We start from the raw sequence: 17455 nt of genomic DNA, 5'->3' as shown, positions 1-17455 counted from the left end.
AGACTTCCTGAAGATTTTCTGGCGCCCTCTGCTGTTTATCAAAGACAGGAAGACATTCCTCATAAAAGTATTGCGTGAACTGAGCAGAGCTGAACAAGAATGGTCTTGACAGACTTTAAAGTCTCTGTGGACAAAAATACTTCTTTAAAATACATAAATGGTTACACGCCGACTTGTTTTCTTCTATAATGACAGAGGAAATACTGTGAACATAAGTCCATACTTATGTTAAGGTCATACCAGGAATATGTTTTGGCAGGATTGTTCATAATAAAACATGGTATTTAGCAGTGTGTGTGTGTGTGTGTGTGTGGTTATGATATGCACTCAACAAAAGAAAACACCAACACATTATTTCCTATGGGCACTTTAATTCAATTTGGCATTACAGGTATAAAACAAGACAATGGAAAACAAATAATTTAACAAGACTGTGTAGAAAATGGATAGCCAAATTCCTCTTCATGAAAACTGAGTACTTAAATACAGTTTTTTTAACCATGGCTTTCTAATGGATATTTTAACAACACTGTGGAGCTATATCTTTTTGGTGATGATCGACAAACTATTGTACTAAATTATTACGTTAGTAGAAGTTCTATTGACTTTTAAAGGTGTAAGGGCACATAGACAGGAGTGACGGTGATCACGGATCTACAACCTGTGCTGCAGCAAGGTAAATGAAACTTTTAAACGAGGATTACTGCGATTTACTCTTTTTTTTGTTGTTGTTGTTACATTCAAATTCTTCAACCAATTTAAAAGGAAGGAAGAAAAAAAAAACAATGTTAACACATTAACACAGCAGATTTATGTCAAATGTCAGGTTGCTTCATACACACCCAAACACACAAGTGCGTCAACACACAGCAGATTTCTCGCGGCTGATGTCTGGCACCTTAATAGATCACACGCGTCATAAAAACCAATTCAGAGGACGTTATCGTTGTGGTGTAATAAGACTGTGTTCATTTTGACGTGATGACATACAACACTGACAACTGTCATTTTCACATATCGACAGGAACGAGACGGCGCCTCTCTTCTTTTAGTGACGTTGTTAGGTATCAGACTGCATCAGATTATTGAGTTTAGTTGTGCAGAGCTGGTCTGATGTTTATTAGTAAAAACACATGCACTAGGATGCCTAAGCATGCTCAGAAATACCTGCTACCTACATCGGTGCATTACTTTTCTTTTACATTAAACAGGCAAAACGTGAGGACTCTTAAGTGCATTTCAACAGATGCTTCAATTATGTTACCATAAAACGAATTCCCATTATTTCTGAGTCGCTTAAGTACATCTCTACTTTACCACCTGCATTTTCAGAAACAATTTCAACAGCTTTATTCTCCAGGTTTCATGTCCTTGCATCAAATGTCACACCGATCAAAAGTCTAACATATCTACAAAAAGTTATCTTGTTCTTAATTTAATCAGACTCGTCCAGATGGAACGTGAACAATTGTTTTTGAGTGAAATCAGCAGCGGCTGTCTGTGAGCGTCATGGCTCTTCTCGCTACAATCACAGCACAGATTCTCTCTGTTGGTTCATCAGGATCAAACAGGACACCAAAGACGTTTACAGCAGTCAAACACATGGCACGGTGACGGCATGAGTCAAGGATGAATGGGTGAGTGGATGAGTGCAAATCTGCCAGTCCTTCCATACTAGTTTAAATGCTAACATGTACAGTATATACACACTGTGGACTGAGGGCTACTGCAAGTAGCGGTAGACTTTGAAACAGTGATTTCCAGAGTCTGCAACCACAACGTGTCCATCAGAGGTGAGGGCCAGACCCTGGGGGCCGTACAGAGGGTCAGCTGATGTGTTGATGTAGGAGAGGAACGATCCGCTGCCATCAAACACCTGAGGAAGACAGAGAGAGGCACAAATACAAAAATAGATCCCAAAATGTGTAAAAAATGATCCAGAAAGACAACTATGATCCCAGCGGTGGAAGAAAAGTGTACTTGTGTTTTCTTTAGACTTTTTTTTTTAGGTTTCCATTCAGGCAAGTCTCACCACTTTGCAGTTATTTCAGGAAGTAAATGAATGGAAAGAGTTCTAACTGCACTTTCTGCGGTCACTGAGACATAAAAAGTTATGCAAAGGCGCACCAGTCAAATCTGATTAAAAAAAAAACAATACAAAAAAACAAAAACACCATCTAAAAGATTTGATGACTTTGCCCCAAAACTAGATTAAAACTTCCTCTACTACTACGGAGGTTTAACTTCTTCAACACATCTGCGAGGTTTCTGCGAGGACCTGAGTCTCACAACTGTAATGGAATTTTTCTAATTGATTCCCTCAAGTGGTTTTTCTCGGGCTATAATCAGAGATGCGCCAAATTATCTGCTCAACGTCAGCGGATATGGCAGCGGCCTGTCAGCACACGAGGTGGCATCGACCAGCGCCAGTGGGATGGTTGCACTGGGTACATGCACTCCCCTGCACCGTCCACCTGCGGCTGCAGCCATCTGAGACAAAGATCAGCGACTTGACCTCTTCACGCTACAGTTCCAGTGGTATTTGAAGTGCAAAAGTATTAAATATAAGTCTTGGCTATCAGCCTAATTGTATTTTAAATATCGATATCAGCCCACAATTCCCACATCGACGCAGCCCCAGCTATGACGTCTCCGGCGGCGCTGCACTGACCTGTATCCTGCTGTTTCCCCAGTCCGCCACAATGATGTTTCCATTGACGTCCACAGCCACTCCGGTGGGCGCGTTGAACTGGCCGTTGCCTTCGCCGTTTGACCCAAACTTCAACAAGAATTCCCCTTCAGTGTTGAACACCTACATTTAGGATGTCAAGGAGCCGATGTGATCAAAACAGATTCCCAACAACTATTGCTAAGCTGGCGCAGTAAACAAAAGCAGTTACCCAGGACACAAGGACTTCATTATCTGAGGCTTACGGGGCGAAGAGAAGAAAAATGTACAACAAAAAGAGAGATTCCATCATACAAGCCACCAGTTAAAGCCCTAAAATATGTGCTTGACATTTGATTAAAAACACAGATTATTTGAAAAACACTGCAAAAAATGTCTCTCTTCTGCAAAGAGTTACAATGCTTGAGGCGGTCAATGAAGCAGGAGATTAACAGCAGTGGATGGAATCAATTCATAAATTCAGTTTGGTTTGGTTTTGTTTTTTGTTTTGTTGTTGTTTGAAATAACGACAGCATCAGATGGAACCTTCGCAGCTCTGATATTTCACTCACCTTGACTGAGTGGTTGTGGAAATCAGTCACAATGATTTCATTGTTGTTGTTGACGGCGGCAAAGTGGGGCCCTGAATAAACAGACAGGAAGAAATTAGATAAAGCGTCAGACCTGCGGTTCGCGAGATTTATTTCAGTTGCGGTTTATGACGGATGATTTTGGGAGACATGCAAATTAGCAGGTGACCAAAAGCATTTATGTCAAAAGCAAACATAAAACATCCAGATGTGTATGAAACAAAACAGTAGAGCTGATATCATGGCCCGTGGTACAACATGCTGCTCTAGGGTGGCGTGTCTCAGTTTTGTGGCTAAATGATTAAAAAAAATTTTAAAAAAAGGTCATTATGGCTCCTTGTCCACTCGTCCTCATTCCACATGCAGGTGTGAGCCGGCTGGAGAAAGACTGTAGGGGGCAGTGCACGTATTACCATTGAGTGTACCTGCAAACTGCCTGTCACCGTTGCCACGGTTACCAAACTTGGTGACCAGCTTGCCGTTGAGCTGAAAAATGAAGACGCAGCAGGCCTTGTTGTCGACGACGATGACGTGGCCGTTCCTATCCACCGACACGCCTTTGGGCCCCATCAGCTTCCCTGAGCCGATCTTGTTCTAGAGCAGGAGACGTTTATCAGCTCAGTCACACAGCAGCTGTTCTACACGTTCTTCATCGTGTTCCACGTGCAGCCAGAGTACTTATTGCACAGACAGAGGGTTTTTGAAGTAGATACTGATATGACAGTTTAAACTGTTCAGTCAGTTGTGGTTTTGTTCTTTTTTAAACTAGGGATGTTACAGGAACCGTCACTCTGAGAACATGACGATGCCATGAGCGCTAAAGCATGAGTCTAAGCAGCAGCTGCTGCCACTTTCAGTCTTATTTATTCAAAAGGAAATGCAGGAAGTGTCAAAAGGTGTATTTTGTTTAAAAAAAATTAACATGGCGGTTAGATGTGCACTTTTGACACAAAACTCCTCTATCTCACCTTAAACTTGCCGTCACTGGAAAAGATGCTGACCCATTTGTTGTCATAGTCAGCGATGATGATGTCGCCGCTGGGGTGGACGGCCACACCCGTCGGCCTCTGCAGCTGACCTGGAGTCCGGCCCCGCACACCGAAACGACTTTTGAACTGGCCGTCATTGGAGAAAATCTGTAAAAGATGTTAAAAAAACCAAAACAAAACAAGACTTAAAATGTGACGTAAATATGTTACCATGGAGACTGAAGTGCAGAGGCTGTATTCTTCACGGTAACTCGATAATCTCACTGCACAGGAAGCTGTTTTTACCTGAACACACTGGTTGTTGCTGTCTGCTATCAGCACTTTTCCCTGAGAGGAGGCGGCGACTCCCTGTAGATTAGTGAACTCCCCTTTGTTTCTTCCTTTTGTCCCTGTAGAAGGTGAAATACGGCCATATTTATATCAACAAAAGACCTGTTCTGTGTTGTGGTTGGTTTAGATTAAGTTCTTACATTTTTCAGTTCAAGAAAAATTAAACCGAGTTTAACTTTGACTTCATGTTGCGGTGAAAAAAATTATGAGAACATAATGCAGACATTAAAAGTGTCTGAAAAATCCACTAAACGCTCTAAGAACCAGTTGCAAATGTTCTTTTTTGATGGGTGCACGTTTGACGTTAGGAACATCGGCAGAGATAAGCAGGAGCTAACAGAGCAGCAGATGTCTAACCAATTCTGAAGATAAGGTCGTCCTCGATGGGGTTCTCTTTCCTCCTTCCTGTGCTGTACATACTGGCCGGCCTCTTGATGGCCCTCTGCTTGACGTGTCCGCTGCCCGGTGACTTCAGCCTCTTCTTGATGCCGTCTGAGGTCGGCGATATATCTAAGGACTTGGTGGCCTTTGTCTTAAAGGGGCTTCCTTTAATATGTTGGTCATAGAGGCGCAGGGACAAATTAAAGGTCCCCTCCTTAGGAGCTGTGAACAGGTACTCGTAAGTGCCGTTCTTGTTGTCCAGTATCTCTCCGTCACCTTTGCTGCCATCAGTTGAGGTGAGTTCAGCAGTTATGACGGCGTTGCCCATTTTACAAAGCTCTCCGTCTTTGTCCTTAGTGGTTATGGTGATGGAGGTGGGCACGCCCACCACGCAGTGCCGCAGCCCTTCACCGGTCGCCACAGTCTCAGATGCCACAGCATTGGTCGTCACTATGGTGCCCAGGTTGTGGATGGACTTCTTTAAGCCCTCCGTCTCCACCAGGAAGTCCAGCTGATCGTTTTCTCCAGGCAGCAGAGGAAGCTCCTGGCCGGCCAGCTCCAGGAGACGCTCGCTCATCTGCTTCTTCACCAGCAGCACCTCGGCCTCGGTGCCGTGGCTCAGGGCCTGCTCGGTGAAGTTACAGCTGCTGTTGATGCCCTCCTGGCCCTGCAGCAGGGTATCCAGCTGGGCCTGGAGCACCTGCAGGGGGCAGCACTGCGGTTAGATGGACATCTCAGCCTGTGACTCCTCAAAAAGACCCCCTCATAGTATCTACAAGTTATCAGCATTTCACCCAAAGAATAATTTTTCAGTTTTTGTTACGATCATCTTTTGAAAACATTGTCGAGACTGGAGGAGGTGAAATTCTGTGAATGCTCGTACCTTGATCTCCTATCTCTCTGTGTGCGAGTTCAGGTGCATCTCTACTTGTGTTTTCATGCTCTTTTATGTCTTCCTTATTTTGCACCTTTCATACTGAATCACTGCCTATTCATAAACGCATTTATTCTTCTAGCATAAATTTACTGTTAATACCGTACACTCCTTAGCTCTGCATATCCTGCGCATATTTTATATACAATGTGCATCCATTACACTGCACTTCACTGCCTCTTTGCACTCTGGTCAGATGCTGAACTCCATTTTGTTTGTACTCTGTACCTGCAATCTCTGCTATGACAATAAAATGAGACTAAACTAATTTACAATTGTTATTCCGGCAACTTGCAGGAGAAGTCCAAACACTGGAGGAAAATGTGATGATATCATTGTTCAACAAAACATGATATGTTATTTTTGATCCATTTCACCATCCCAAAGCTTTATTTAGGGTTCCGATCCCCTGGTTGGAAAATGCTGACGGATCCAAATAAAACTCAACCACTGTTGAAATGTACTGAGAAATCAGTGTCTGTGTGAAAATGATGCATTAAAAAAAAAAAAAAATCAGCTGTTTCCACTGAGTACACGATGAGTAAAAACATTTTCTTCCAAACTAACAGAAGTTCGATCTTTTGGACAGAAGCAGCGACAAACTTACTCCGGTAACAAATCATGAAAATAACATAAAGGGCTACATCAGTTGTCCTACTGCATTCTGTTAGTCATGTGCGGCCTGTTACAGCCACCGCAGTGATCCATAAAACACATTCTCATGTGATCATGTTTTCATCTCAAATCTGACTTTGACTGTGAAACGTCTCAGTACGACAGAGGCCAAGTGTTGCTTTGAAACATTTAAAGAGTTCTTCATGTCCCATTTAACCGTTGTCTAAATCATCACCACACCCTTGAAGAGACCAAAACAGACTCACCCGGATCTGCCCATCACACTCCTCCTGTTCTCCAACAGACGCCATTGCAGCATCTATCTCAAACTAGAGTTCCACCTAAACGCCTCCTAGCCTCCAAAACACACTCTGAACCTCTAGTACTCCGTCCAGCCATGCCAGAGAAGCAGCAGCTGTGTGTGCAGCATGAAAGCTGTGCTGTACTGCCTCACTGCACATGACACACCCAAAGTAACCCAAGTGTACATCCAGTGCGCTGGCTCCATCTAGCTACGAGCACCAACACAGCTCCAGCTGTCACATCTGACTTCCCTCTGGGCTCCAGTGTTTTGACTGTGTCAGCGCAGCAGCCAGTCAATTGTGAATCATTAACAACGCATGTGATGAAGCTCCTGAGGGGGCAGCAGCAGGCTCTTAACCACACTGGCTGATTGGTTGTCTGGATTGGGATGGTGCACCAGCCCCCACTTTCTCCCTCTTAATCCTATCAGACAATCTGAGCTTCTGCATATCAGCAGAAACGGCCTAATGTGATAGGCTACCCTCCAAAAAAATTGTGTTAGGTGCATTGTAACATTATTTCCTTTTATTTAACAGACAATAGGAGTTTCATGAAAAACTCCCAAATCAAGAAAAGATCTGAGCCTTTCGTCAATGTCATAAAAGGTAGATAATAAACACAAAGGTAGATGATAAAGAAGAAGTCTGCCAGTTGAGACCAAAGCGGAGACAGAGCAAACATCTAGAATTGCTTCACCTTCTGCTTGAGACCGTAGTTGACCTCCAGCTCCATCAGCAAAACGCTTTTGCGGACATTGAGGGTTTTCTGAAGCTCATCAAAGGTCGTATGGATGTCGTCCTCAATGGAGCTCTTCTGATTGGTCAGTTGCTGCAGGATCTCTGACAGCGTCTGCAGGGCTGAGTCGATCTCTGGTAACCTGGGAGCACAGAGCGAATAATGTAATCACATTACAATCATCTGTGTTGTGTTCCTAAATTCAGGACTTACGTCTCATATATCACTCAATTATCTGCAGAATGGACAGACAGGAAAAAAAAATCCAATATGGGAGCTGAACTCATACATCTGAGCCTTTTTCGGCCACATTATTCGGCGAGTTTATGGCAGTAAAGCGCATAAAATAAAGGTTGTATGATTGTCATTATTAGGATATGAAGGAAATATGCAGCAGCAAAAGTCCTGCAATGAGTCGTGCAAAAATAGTGCTGCACAATGAACTGAATCAGTTATTCACCTCTACATAACTATTATGCAGGAGAATCTCAGTAGGGGGTTTTCACCAAATCATGAAGAACTTGTGTGTTATTACTTTCCACAGGGAGTAAATAATTAAACTAAAGTAGTTGGTAGGTATCAACACTGGCTATCATAGAAGACAGAGCTTGTATTTGATTCATATGCGTGGAGTCTGCAGAGCTACAGATGACGTAATGCTGCTGCTCCTCCTGCTGCCGTACCTCCTCTTGACAGCATCAAGCTGGTCCTGTAATGAGGCCTTGTGTTGTTCCACTACATCTTTAAGAGGCACAGTTGGATGCTCTCCGTGTTCTCCACTTGTGCACTCCTGACACATGGCTGTTTCACAGGGAGGACAGTAAAACTCCATGACCTGAAAAAAAAAAAAAGAGTGGAAGTAGAGAAAAAAATGTGTTGACTTTTGTTACCACACTGCTTTTTTCAGTGTTGTTCTAGGGATGATGATGTAAAATCCTCCAACTTGTGTAAAATATGTCAATATTTCGAATGGACTGCTGTAGATGTTAAGCTCTTCCCTGGTGTCATCATCTGATGAGCATGTGACACAAAGGAGGGGAACATGTCAACACTGACATGCAGATGTTAGCATGTAGCTCCAAGTATCACTGTGCCTTTGTGCAACCTTCCGGTGTTGCAAATGTAGTGGTAGCTAGCAGCACAAGGTAGCACGGCTGTGCTTGAATGATGAAAAAATCACTGCCAGACACCATAACAGACGAGCTGTGACAGATGCTACTGCCTGCGGGGTTAGCCTCCTAGCTAGCACAGTCCTTCACTGATCTTGATCTCACAGCATGGAGGGCAAGCGTGTTAACACAAAGGCTAAGAACTGCATTCATGGCCGGCCTGACTCTTCAGGTGTTTGGAAGTGTGGCTATAAATGTCAACATGACTGCAGACTTGTTTAAGTTCTCTGTGATAAGAAAAAAAATGTTATTTTTGGTTATTAAAATGTTTTTTTCAACAATGACTGGCTGTGAAACTTTTCCATGAATCATCAAAGTAAATGTGGTACCACTGTGCTTGACAGATTTGTTGGATAACGATTGCCCGTGATCAATGCTGCCCACGAGGAAATGCTGCGCCAGAGTGTTTAAACTGAATCAATGAGGAAGCAGAATAATTCATGTTCTCCTGGAAGCCTTTAAACTAGATGAACCAAGGAAAAATGGAGCAGTGCAATGTACTTGGGAAGACCTAATCTTTTTCTGTGTGAGACAGGGAGAGAGGAGGCGAGAGTTTGTCTCCTACGTTGCCTCCATGGTTGGGACAGGAGAGCAGCTGGCCAGCAGCCACTGTGGCGATGTTGTTGAGAGCGGCCGCCTCCTGGCTGCAGCTGCCCGGCGTACGTTGCAACACGTCCATTAAGTTGGTGATGAAGAAGTTATTCTGTAACGCCGCCACACCCTTCTCCGGCAGGATCGAGGTCTGGCGGCACACAGGGCACGACAGGGTGAGGCTGTGGGCTGGGATGTAGTTCTGCAGGCACCTGTGGCAGGAGAGCAAGGGGTTAACAAAGAGTGGCTTTAAAAAGCGTGAATTAAAGCGTCGGGCTGAATTGATTGAGAGTTCAGACTATTAATATAGTATTATTAATTTGAATTGATCCATCTCTTGTATGGACCGGGCTTAAAAGGCAGAACTGCTTAATAACGAGGTCCGTTTTTACACAAATGCTCTTTAAGCCTACAATGATTAAAAAGATTCACGATCTAATCTACTTTAATCATCCATATCATTAACGTTCACTTGACCCTCTTTGCTGCCATCTAGTGGCTGACATTTTAACATTCAGTGTAACATACAGATCAACTGAACCATTGCAGCAGCAGCACAACAACCAGCAGTGGATCACATGGTTGTTGTACTTTACCACAACTAAATAACACGACAGGTAGGCTACGCAAAATGTCTCATGATGTGTAATGTCCGCATTTCATTTTCACCAGAAAAATGCTCCTAGAATTTCCATTTTGCAATACTGGGATCTCTACATTAATAATAATTAATATTTCCTCAAAAAGAAAGCAAAGTACAAAAATGCTAAAATAAACGACATAAAGTTCCTCAGCTCTTGCTGGTGCTCGAGGTGTTTGACTGCGGCCGATTCTACAGACGCACGTGATAAAATAATGACACTCATCAAAGCAGACGTCTGACCTCAGCAGGCATCATGTGATCACACAACGAGTGGGTGGGGGGGGGGGGGTCACTGCATTGATGCCTTTTACCCTGCAAAGGGTTTAGGGGCTAATTACACTTTAAACATTTATTCAGTTCCTCCTTCACAAACTGTAAATTGCTGTTAATTTCACCTGACAAAAGGAAGACATGGAAACATAAAGCCCAGGTCAGAGGATGGAGGAATTTAAGTTCGCACATCAAAACTTACCAGATCAAATAAAACAAAAAACAAAAAACAGTATCACTACTATTTTCTTTTCATCAACAGTAAAATAGCATATCACATTTAACAATATTTCAAAGAAAAAAAAACAAAACAAAAAAATCCAATATTATAAAGCTGAATGATGTATTTAGATATATTTCCCAGCCCTCAAAGAGAAACCATGAGAGAAAATCACTACATTGTGAAATGTGACAGTGCAGTGACTCTCCAGAAGCAACCAGACTGAAGGGAGTCCACAGTCTCTCTTTTGTTTCAGAAACAAAAGCTGACAGAGGCGATGAGGCCATCGCGCTGACCGGTGGTGATGGCAGCACCGTCTCTTATGAGACAACGCTCATTTTTACAAAAATGTAACGCAGGCGAAGATGAATGTGAAGATGTCTCAGCAAACACACCCACAAACCTTGAACTCACCTCTCACAGAAGGTGTGCAAGCAGGGCAGAACCTTGGGGTTTTCGTAGCGGTCCAGACATATACTGCAGATCAAGAACTGCTTGTCAATCTGGCGGACCACAGGACTGGGAATATTGGAGCCTTCACTGGCCATCCTAAAACTCTGACATAGGAGTCCCTCTTCCTCTGACCCTGCACCCTGCAGAGGGACACAGACGGAGGATATAAGGAGGGATAAAACGACAAAACATGATCAAACACACAGTGACCACCCACAGGAAGTGAGCGGAGATGATAAACGCCCAGATAGAAAAACCAATCGGCTTCAGTGTCAGCATAAAGATTAAAAACCTGTAGCATAAACATCCTCCCAGACAGGAAATCCCTCCTTTTGCTCAGCGAGATAAAAGAATTAACATAGAATTGCTTTTTCTAATCATTAACGAACATCTCGGGAGCAGATACCGGATCTTTCAGGCTGTGAAGGAGGTGATGGCCTCAGCATCAAATGTTTGTTCTGGTGCTCACAAACCTTTTGTCTCCAGGGCTCAATCAATTATTCAATTAGTCAACTCAATGTTCAACACTTTATTTATTAATGACATTGCCTAGTCAAGGAAAATTGTCAAATATTGGCTGCTACTAACGAATGGGAGGATCTTTGAGTTTTGGACTTCTGAGGAAGTGATTTTAGACATGAAGAACCTTAGAATGACAGGTTTCTTTTACAAATACCTTTCATTTCTCAGAGTAAATCCAAGCAAAAGATGCATTTTAATCAACTGAATATGCTGCTTTTTGATCATTTCCATTTTTGATCATTGTAACTCGGCAGGTTTAAGGGTCATGATTTATGTATTTTTATGTGAGAGCCAGCGCTCAGTCAGCCTGTTCTTGACAAGTAAAGCGAGGAATCTCTGTCCGTATGTCTTTCACTGTTCATCTGTCAACATCAGACTTGGCACATGTGCTGCTGGTGCATAAACAAAGTACGGCGCTGATATCAAAGACTCCTTTCTGTCTGCAAAATGTTTGGGTTTTTTTTGTGTTCATTCACAACATGTTATCTTTAATATTTCAATATCTTTTACCACAATCATACATTCTACCTTTTTTGTATTTGCATTTAATAATGGATGACAGAGGATTGTGTTTGTTTGTGTTGCACAGCTCTCAAGACCACAAGCTCAGAGGACCTGAGGCCGATGGGGTCCATTCACAAAGGGTTTTATTGTAGTACTTTCCATTTATAATGACACTGCAATATAAATGACAGTATCAGGAGAGAGTATCAATCTCGACTACAAACCATAGAAATATTGACTGATTCATACGGCCACAAATATTACTGTTAAGCTTTAGTGACAGAAAATGCGGTGAAGTTTACAACAAAATCAATTCCTACTCTAGTGAAGAAACGGTCATGAATCAAGTTGCCTTTACATTCTGGGATGTCTGAAGAAATAAATCACCCAAAAGCCAGACACAATGAAAACTAGTCCTCCTCATATTTATCTCGCCTCCCCTCGAGTGGCCCCCGACCCCCAGGTTGGGAGCAGAAGCCTGTGAGAGGAGGCTGGAACGCACACTGCTGCTCTGCTGGATGTTCGTCATAAAAAGCACTTTCAGTGATAAATATTTGATTATAGACTGAAAGCCAGGCACTCTTGAGAGAGAGAGGGAAGGCTGAACCCACCGAAGTAGCTCATGAACGCCATAATAACCAATAGTGGTTCTATATAATCCAACACGCCGCTGATTAAATCTGAAGCAGGATTGTGCTGCGTCCTCCCTGGCTCTGCTCGAACGTTATCTGGCAGCTAACTTAGACAGGGAAAGTGTGTCAGTGCTTTTATTGTCTCTTCACATTCAAGACAGGCGCAGAAACAGGCCACCTCTGCTGCTGGGAGAGAGCCCTCAGGGATCATTCTTCATTTTATGGTGCTCGCTCTCTTTATCCACGTTGCCACCATTCTATTTTCAATGTGATCTCTCTCTTAAACTCATCTCCTCCTCTCCTTTCTTCTCTGAGGGCAGCCTGGACTACGCTGTGGTGATTTGTGAAGCCCGAGGAGAAGACAAAGATGCAATTATGCTATCACAATTTCCAACATGTTAGATGGCTGGTAATGTTTTCAGCACCATGTGTGGGACAGGTCAATCCAAATACCACAAGTTACAGCAGAATAATCTCCAACAAGCTGTGAACCATCTGATCCAACATCTGACAGCTCAAACCTGCTTCCTCCATCTGTGAAATATCCATCAACATGCAAACAAAATGTAAAAGAAGAGCAATCAGTGACATTTGAGCCAGCCAGCACAGTCGTGCACAAACACAGACCCTCTAATCATTAACAGTTTTCATCATTTACCTGCATCGCACAGCAGATATCAAGCAGATGAGCCCAGCATCAAATATGGCACTGATGACGAACCTTGAAATCCTGCAGACTGCCAAAAAAGCAGCACAACAGAAGCCCTGTGCTGACAGTGCACAAGGTCGCAGCAGCCACACAACTCTCCACACTCTTACATAATCATATCCGCAGCAGCTAAGCGGAATAATTCCTGCTGGATTGAACTGTCATCTCGCACACAGTGGAAGAAAGTACATGAGAAATGTAAGAGGAGTGCGTGCTTTACATAAGCGTGCTTGTGAGGACTCCACGAGACAACATGTCTAAGAAAACACACGTATGTCATCATGAGTACTTACAGCGCTACATCAACGGGCCAATCAACAGGCGTCATCCACTCCAGCCCAAAACACCAGCTTCCCGTGAGTCAAACAGGCAGCATCTTCATGCTAAAATCCCCCTAAATCACTGACACGAAATGATGCTTCCCTCCAGGTAGCGACAATACGTCAAAGGATGTGTGTGCGTGTGTGTGTGCGAGTGTGTGGGAGAGAGTGTGGGAGAGAGAGAGAGAGACAGAGAGAGAGAGTGTGTTTTTGTGTGCACACACGTGAGCAAAGTTGAGGAGGGGCAATTTCGCCAGCTTGTGTTCCAGTTTTTACATCATCGCTCCCTCCCTTCTCTCTCCCTCTCTTGACTTCCTCTCCTCGCATCACTTGCAGTCTTAGCTCAGTCAGTCTCATCCACTCATCTCCTTTGTCTCTCTCCCTCTCTCTCTCTCTCCCTCTTCCTCTCTCTCCCTCTCAAGTAAATGCTGGCTCACTGCGGTGCTGAGTACATGTGCAGCATCCAGAGAAAGTGAACAAGTATTGGCTGACAACTAGTGATCTAACGAGTGGGGGAAAACAGGGACAGCTGATACGAGTCGCCTCCGTGGCCACAATAGTCGAAGCCAAACAGGATCTGTGTGTGTGTGTGTGTGTGTGTGTGTGTGTGTGTGTGTGTGTGTGGGTGGGTGTGTGTGTGTGTGTGTGTGTGTGTGTGTGTGTGTGTGTGTGTGTGTGCTGCTGCTGCTGCTGACTCACTGTACATACAGGGGCGGATGAAAAACTAACAGAAGACAGAGTTCCTCATGTCTGCCAAAACCAGACAAGCTCGTACAGCCACATACTCTTTTTTTTAATAGAAAACGTTTGTAATAATTCAAACATGAAGGCCTTCAGGCGGGTAGACGGATCTCTAAAGCATCAGAATAGTGGAAGGAGAGGACGTGCTGGATGTTACATATTTGTTGGTGTGCTGGTTGAGTGAATGTTGAAACAACTCTTGATGAAGTAGGGTTTCCATGCATGTTTTGATAGAATGGTCCAAAAAAAAAACTCACAACAAATAAAACCACTGAATGACTGGCAGTCGTTTAGGAGGAAAGGTCCTTGTAGAGGTCAGAGGTCAGAGAGGAACCCAGCTAGCGGGCGATGTTCCTAGTACAAGTTTGAGAGTGTTCAATCTAATCTATAAGTTCCAATGAGGTCAAACATTTACGAAGATAAAACTTGAATGTTAATTCACCTTAAGGAGGAACATTCTGGGGAAAAATTTAAAACTTCCCAGATAATAACAAATAATAAATTCTATGAAGATTTTTAGACCTAAATTGTCCCGTCGGGGAATGACATGACCTGTAACAAAAGGCAACAGTCTCAAATATCTAATCGTTACAACCAAAGAATGCAGAAGAACACTGTGCAGGCACATCACACTAAACCCTGAAGCAGATGGGCTGCAGCAGCAGGAGACCGCGCGAATATTTCGGCTCCAAACAGGACACTGAGGCTCCTGTGGTCAGGCACTAAGCAAAATGAGAGAGCGGGAAAATTGTAAAAACACTGCTCGGTCTGATGAGTCTTGATTTCTGCTGTAACCGTTAGAACGAGGGGTCAGCAGTCACCAGTTCAGGCTGCTGGAGGTGTGACGTTGATATTTTTTCAGCACAACTGAGCGTCAGTGAAACTGCTAACCGTGACCCTCCCTTTGTGACCACAGTGTGTCCATCTTCTAGTGACACTTAACGTCAGGTGACTGGTTTCTTTTGCATGACAATGAGCTCAAATGGCCTCTAGAGTCATCGGGTCTCAATCAAATGCAGATTTTATCATGCCAATATAGAACAAACTCTCCGAGGCAGCAGCTTGTTAAATCTACACGTAAACAATACATCATCGAGTGACGCGACGCTACACTGAACTTAACGCAAAGGTGAAATCTGAAATCTGATCTGTGTTTCTCAGTGTCTGTTTGGGCCAATCAAAACACTGGAGTGGGAACTGATCAATAGTCCGTAGCTGATAATAGTGTGTGTCAGTCTGCAGAAGAGCAAACATAAAGAGGAGACATCAACAGCCCAGAGACACAACACACACACACACACACACACACACACACACACACACACATACAGTTAGTCACATCAATTCACCTGTTGTTGTTCACAACATCACCCATGATGCATTTAGACACTTCAATGACAACTCTAACAAAATAAACTGCATTTCTAGACCTTGCATGGCAGCTCTGGTGGTCTGACTTCCTCTAGACTTGCATTTCTAGTCTTCATTCATGAAATGTGATTGTTTTTTTTGTTTTTTTCTTACACTCGATAAAATGTATTAGCCCACGCTTTAGTCTTGCAGGCAAGAAGAAAACCCTGATGACTACATCTGACTCCTTGTCTTGTCTTGTGCGTAAGAACGTTTCATGAATGGGACGCAGCTTAAGCCAAACCACCTCCCGATGTGGTCAAGCAGATCCAATCATGGCGCTTACATTAATATGCCTTAACAGACAACAGATTGGGTTTTAATACCAGGTGTAAATGGGTCAGGGGATCCACATGCCTTCAATGGAAATGATGCTTAAGCCCCACCCCCTGAATTATGAGATCACTCTCATGCTAATCTAAAGCATCCACAGTGGGTTGGATAATGAGAGATTACAGCATCAGAACACGCCACCTCCCCCCCACCCCCACCCCCCCTTGAAGTCCACACCACCAAACCATAGATTAAAGTGTTCTGGTTGATTTTAAAGCTTAAAAGTGAAACAGCACCTTAAAAACAGAAATATTTGCATCACAAAAGGTGTGTTAATGACTCTGCCTGTCCTGATTCCTGAGGGACAATGATTTTTCTCCTGTTCTTGAGGGCTTCTCTGATCATACTTACATGCTTCGGAGAGGATGAAACAAAACCAAAAAAAAGAAAAGAGGCGCTATTCTTTGGTGAAAACAGAAATGTCATGTCAATGTGTCACAGCAGCTTTATATCTGCCAAGTATGCAGCCTGGGGAGGGCAGATAAGACGTCTCCGTCTGTCTGAGTGCAGAGCAGCGCATGTAGGACTGACCTTAAATTAAAGCCTGTGAACGTGCTAACGTGTTGGGCCTTTGGAAACTGCCCAAGCTGCACATCTGTCAACAGAATTAAATGGAAACATTGTGGCTCTGCCTGTGTAGTAAAACACTAACAACAGCATGTGTTAATCCTTAATCTTCCTGCATGGCATTTCACATCTGCGACATATTTTTACTATTAGATGTCGATGCACATGAATCGTCATCACTGTCAGTGTGTCAGCCAGAATGCTCAGACATTTTTATACAGTATGTTGCAATTCCTGGAATTTGAACATGCAGAAGAGGTTTAAATATTCTCATTTCCAGCTGGGAACTACGTCCTAGGCTGCTTGTAGTGTTTCCTGGCGGAGTGATACACCGGTGAAAAAGAAGGGATGTGTTTGTGGTCCAAGTTCTTTGGAGATGAATGAAGAAGTTGTAATGAAGCCACTTTTGTCCACTAAAAAGCTGTAATGCACAAACCAGTTTCCATTAAAGGGATGTGATAAGTGTAACAGAGGGATTACCCGGAAATTATGCTTGTAAAAGTCATACTTCACCTCCACACAACTAGACTTGCACTTTTAAGCTCTCACTCTTCAACAAGTGCTTTCAATCCAAATCGAGGCTCTAGAAAACAAACTCAAACACAAATGTTACTCAACAAAGACACTGAATGTGACTTGAAAACAGAGGATATTCAGACAAGGGAACAAAGTAAATGTTCTCGAGAGCATGAACCTGACCAGAAAAGCCCCCCACAGCACATCTACTGTGAGTAAACACCATGTAATTGACTGTTAAACCCTGAGAACCTGTCTTTCTAGTAGCGAGACTTCCAGGGTAATAACAGAGGCATGTTTTATTCTCTCC

At 43.4% G+C, this 17455-nt stretch overlaps 1 protein-coding gene across 5 annotated transcripts in view; it reads right to left on the bottom strand.

The window, feature by feature from the left end:
• Positions 1-359: 359 nt before the first annotated feature.
• LOC147257760 (tripartite motif-containing protein 2) overlaps positions 360-17455 on the bottom strand; it is a 27730-nt gene continuing 10634 nt past the window's right edge. For 2 of the 5 annotated variants that reach the window (XM_086211919.1, XM_086211917.1), the window contains exons 2-12: positions 10853-11031; positions 9280-9517; positions 8229-8380; positions 7507-7687; positions 4935-5658; positions 4533-4636; positions 4227-4394; positions 3672-3852; positions 3241-3311; positions 2672-2812; positions 360-1876 (exon numbers count right to left, since the gene is read on the bottom strand). In XM_086211919.1, coding sequence (XP_086068045.1) covers positions 1724-1876; positions 2672-2812; positions 3241-3311; positions 3672-3852; positions 4227-4394; positions 4533-4636; positions 4935-5658; positions 7507-7687; positions 8229-8380; positions 9280-9517; positions 10853-10986 — 2247 coding nt within the window. In that variant the 5' untranslated portion in view covers positions 10987-11031 and the 3' untranslated portion in view covers positions 360-1723. Of the gene's footprint in view, positions 1877-2671; positions 2813-3240; positions 3312-3671; positions 3853-4226; positions 4395-4532; positions 4637-4934; positions 5659-7506; positions 7688-8228; positions 8381-9279; positions 9518-10852; positions 11032-13207; positions 13386-13551; positions 13988-17455 lie in introns of those variants that run through there. The other 3 variants (XM_086211918.1, XM_086211915.1, XM_086211916.1) reach the window with 3 other exon arrangements.

The sequence above is a fragment of the Aulostomus chinensis genome, chromosome 8, assembly GCF_037954235.1.
Source record: "Aulostomus chinensis isolate RoL2024-O1b breed Wild chromosome 8, RoL_Achi_v1.0, whole genome shotgun sequence".
Classification (NCBI taxonomy): domain Eukaryota; kingdom Metazoa; phylum Chordata; class Actinopteri; order Syngnathiformes; family Aulostomidae; genus Aulostomus; species Aulostomus chinensis.
The sequence above is the reverse complement of the archived record's forward strand: the minus strand, read 5'-3'. Positions and strand labels throughout refer to the sequence as shown.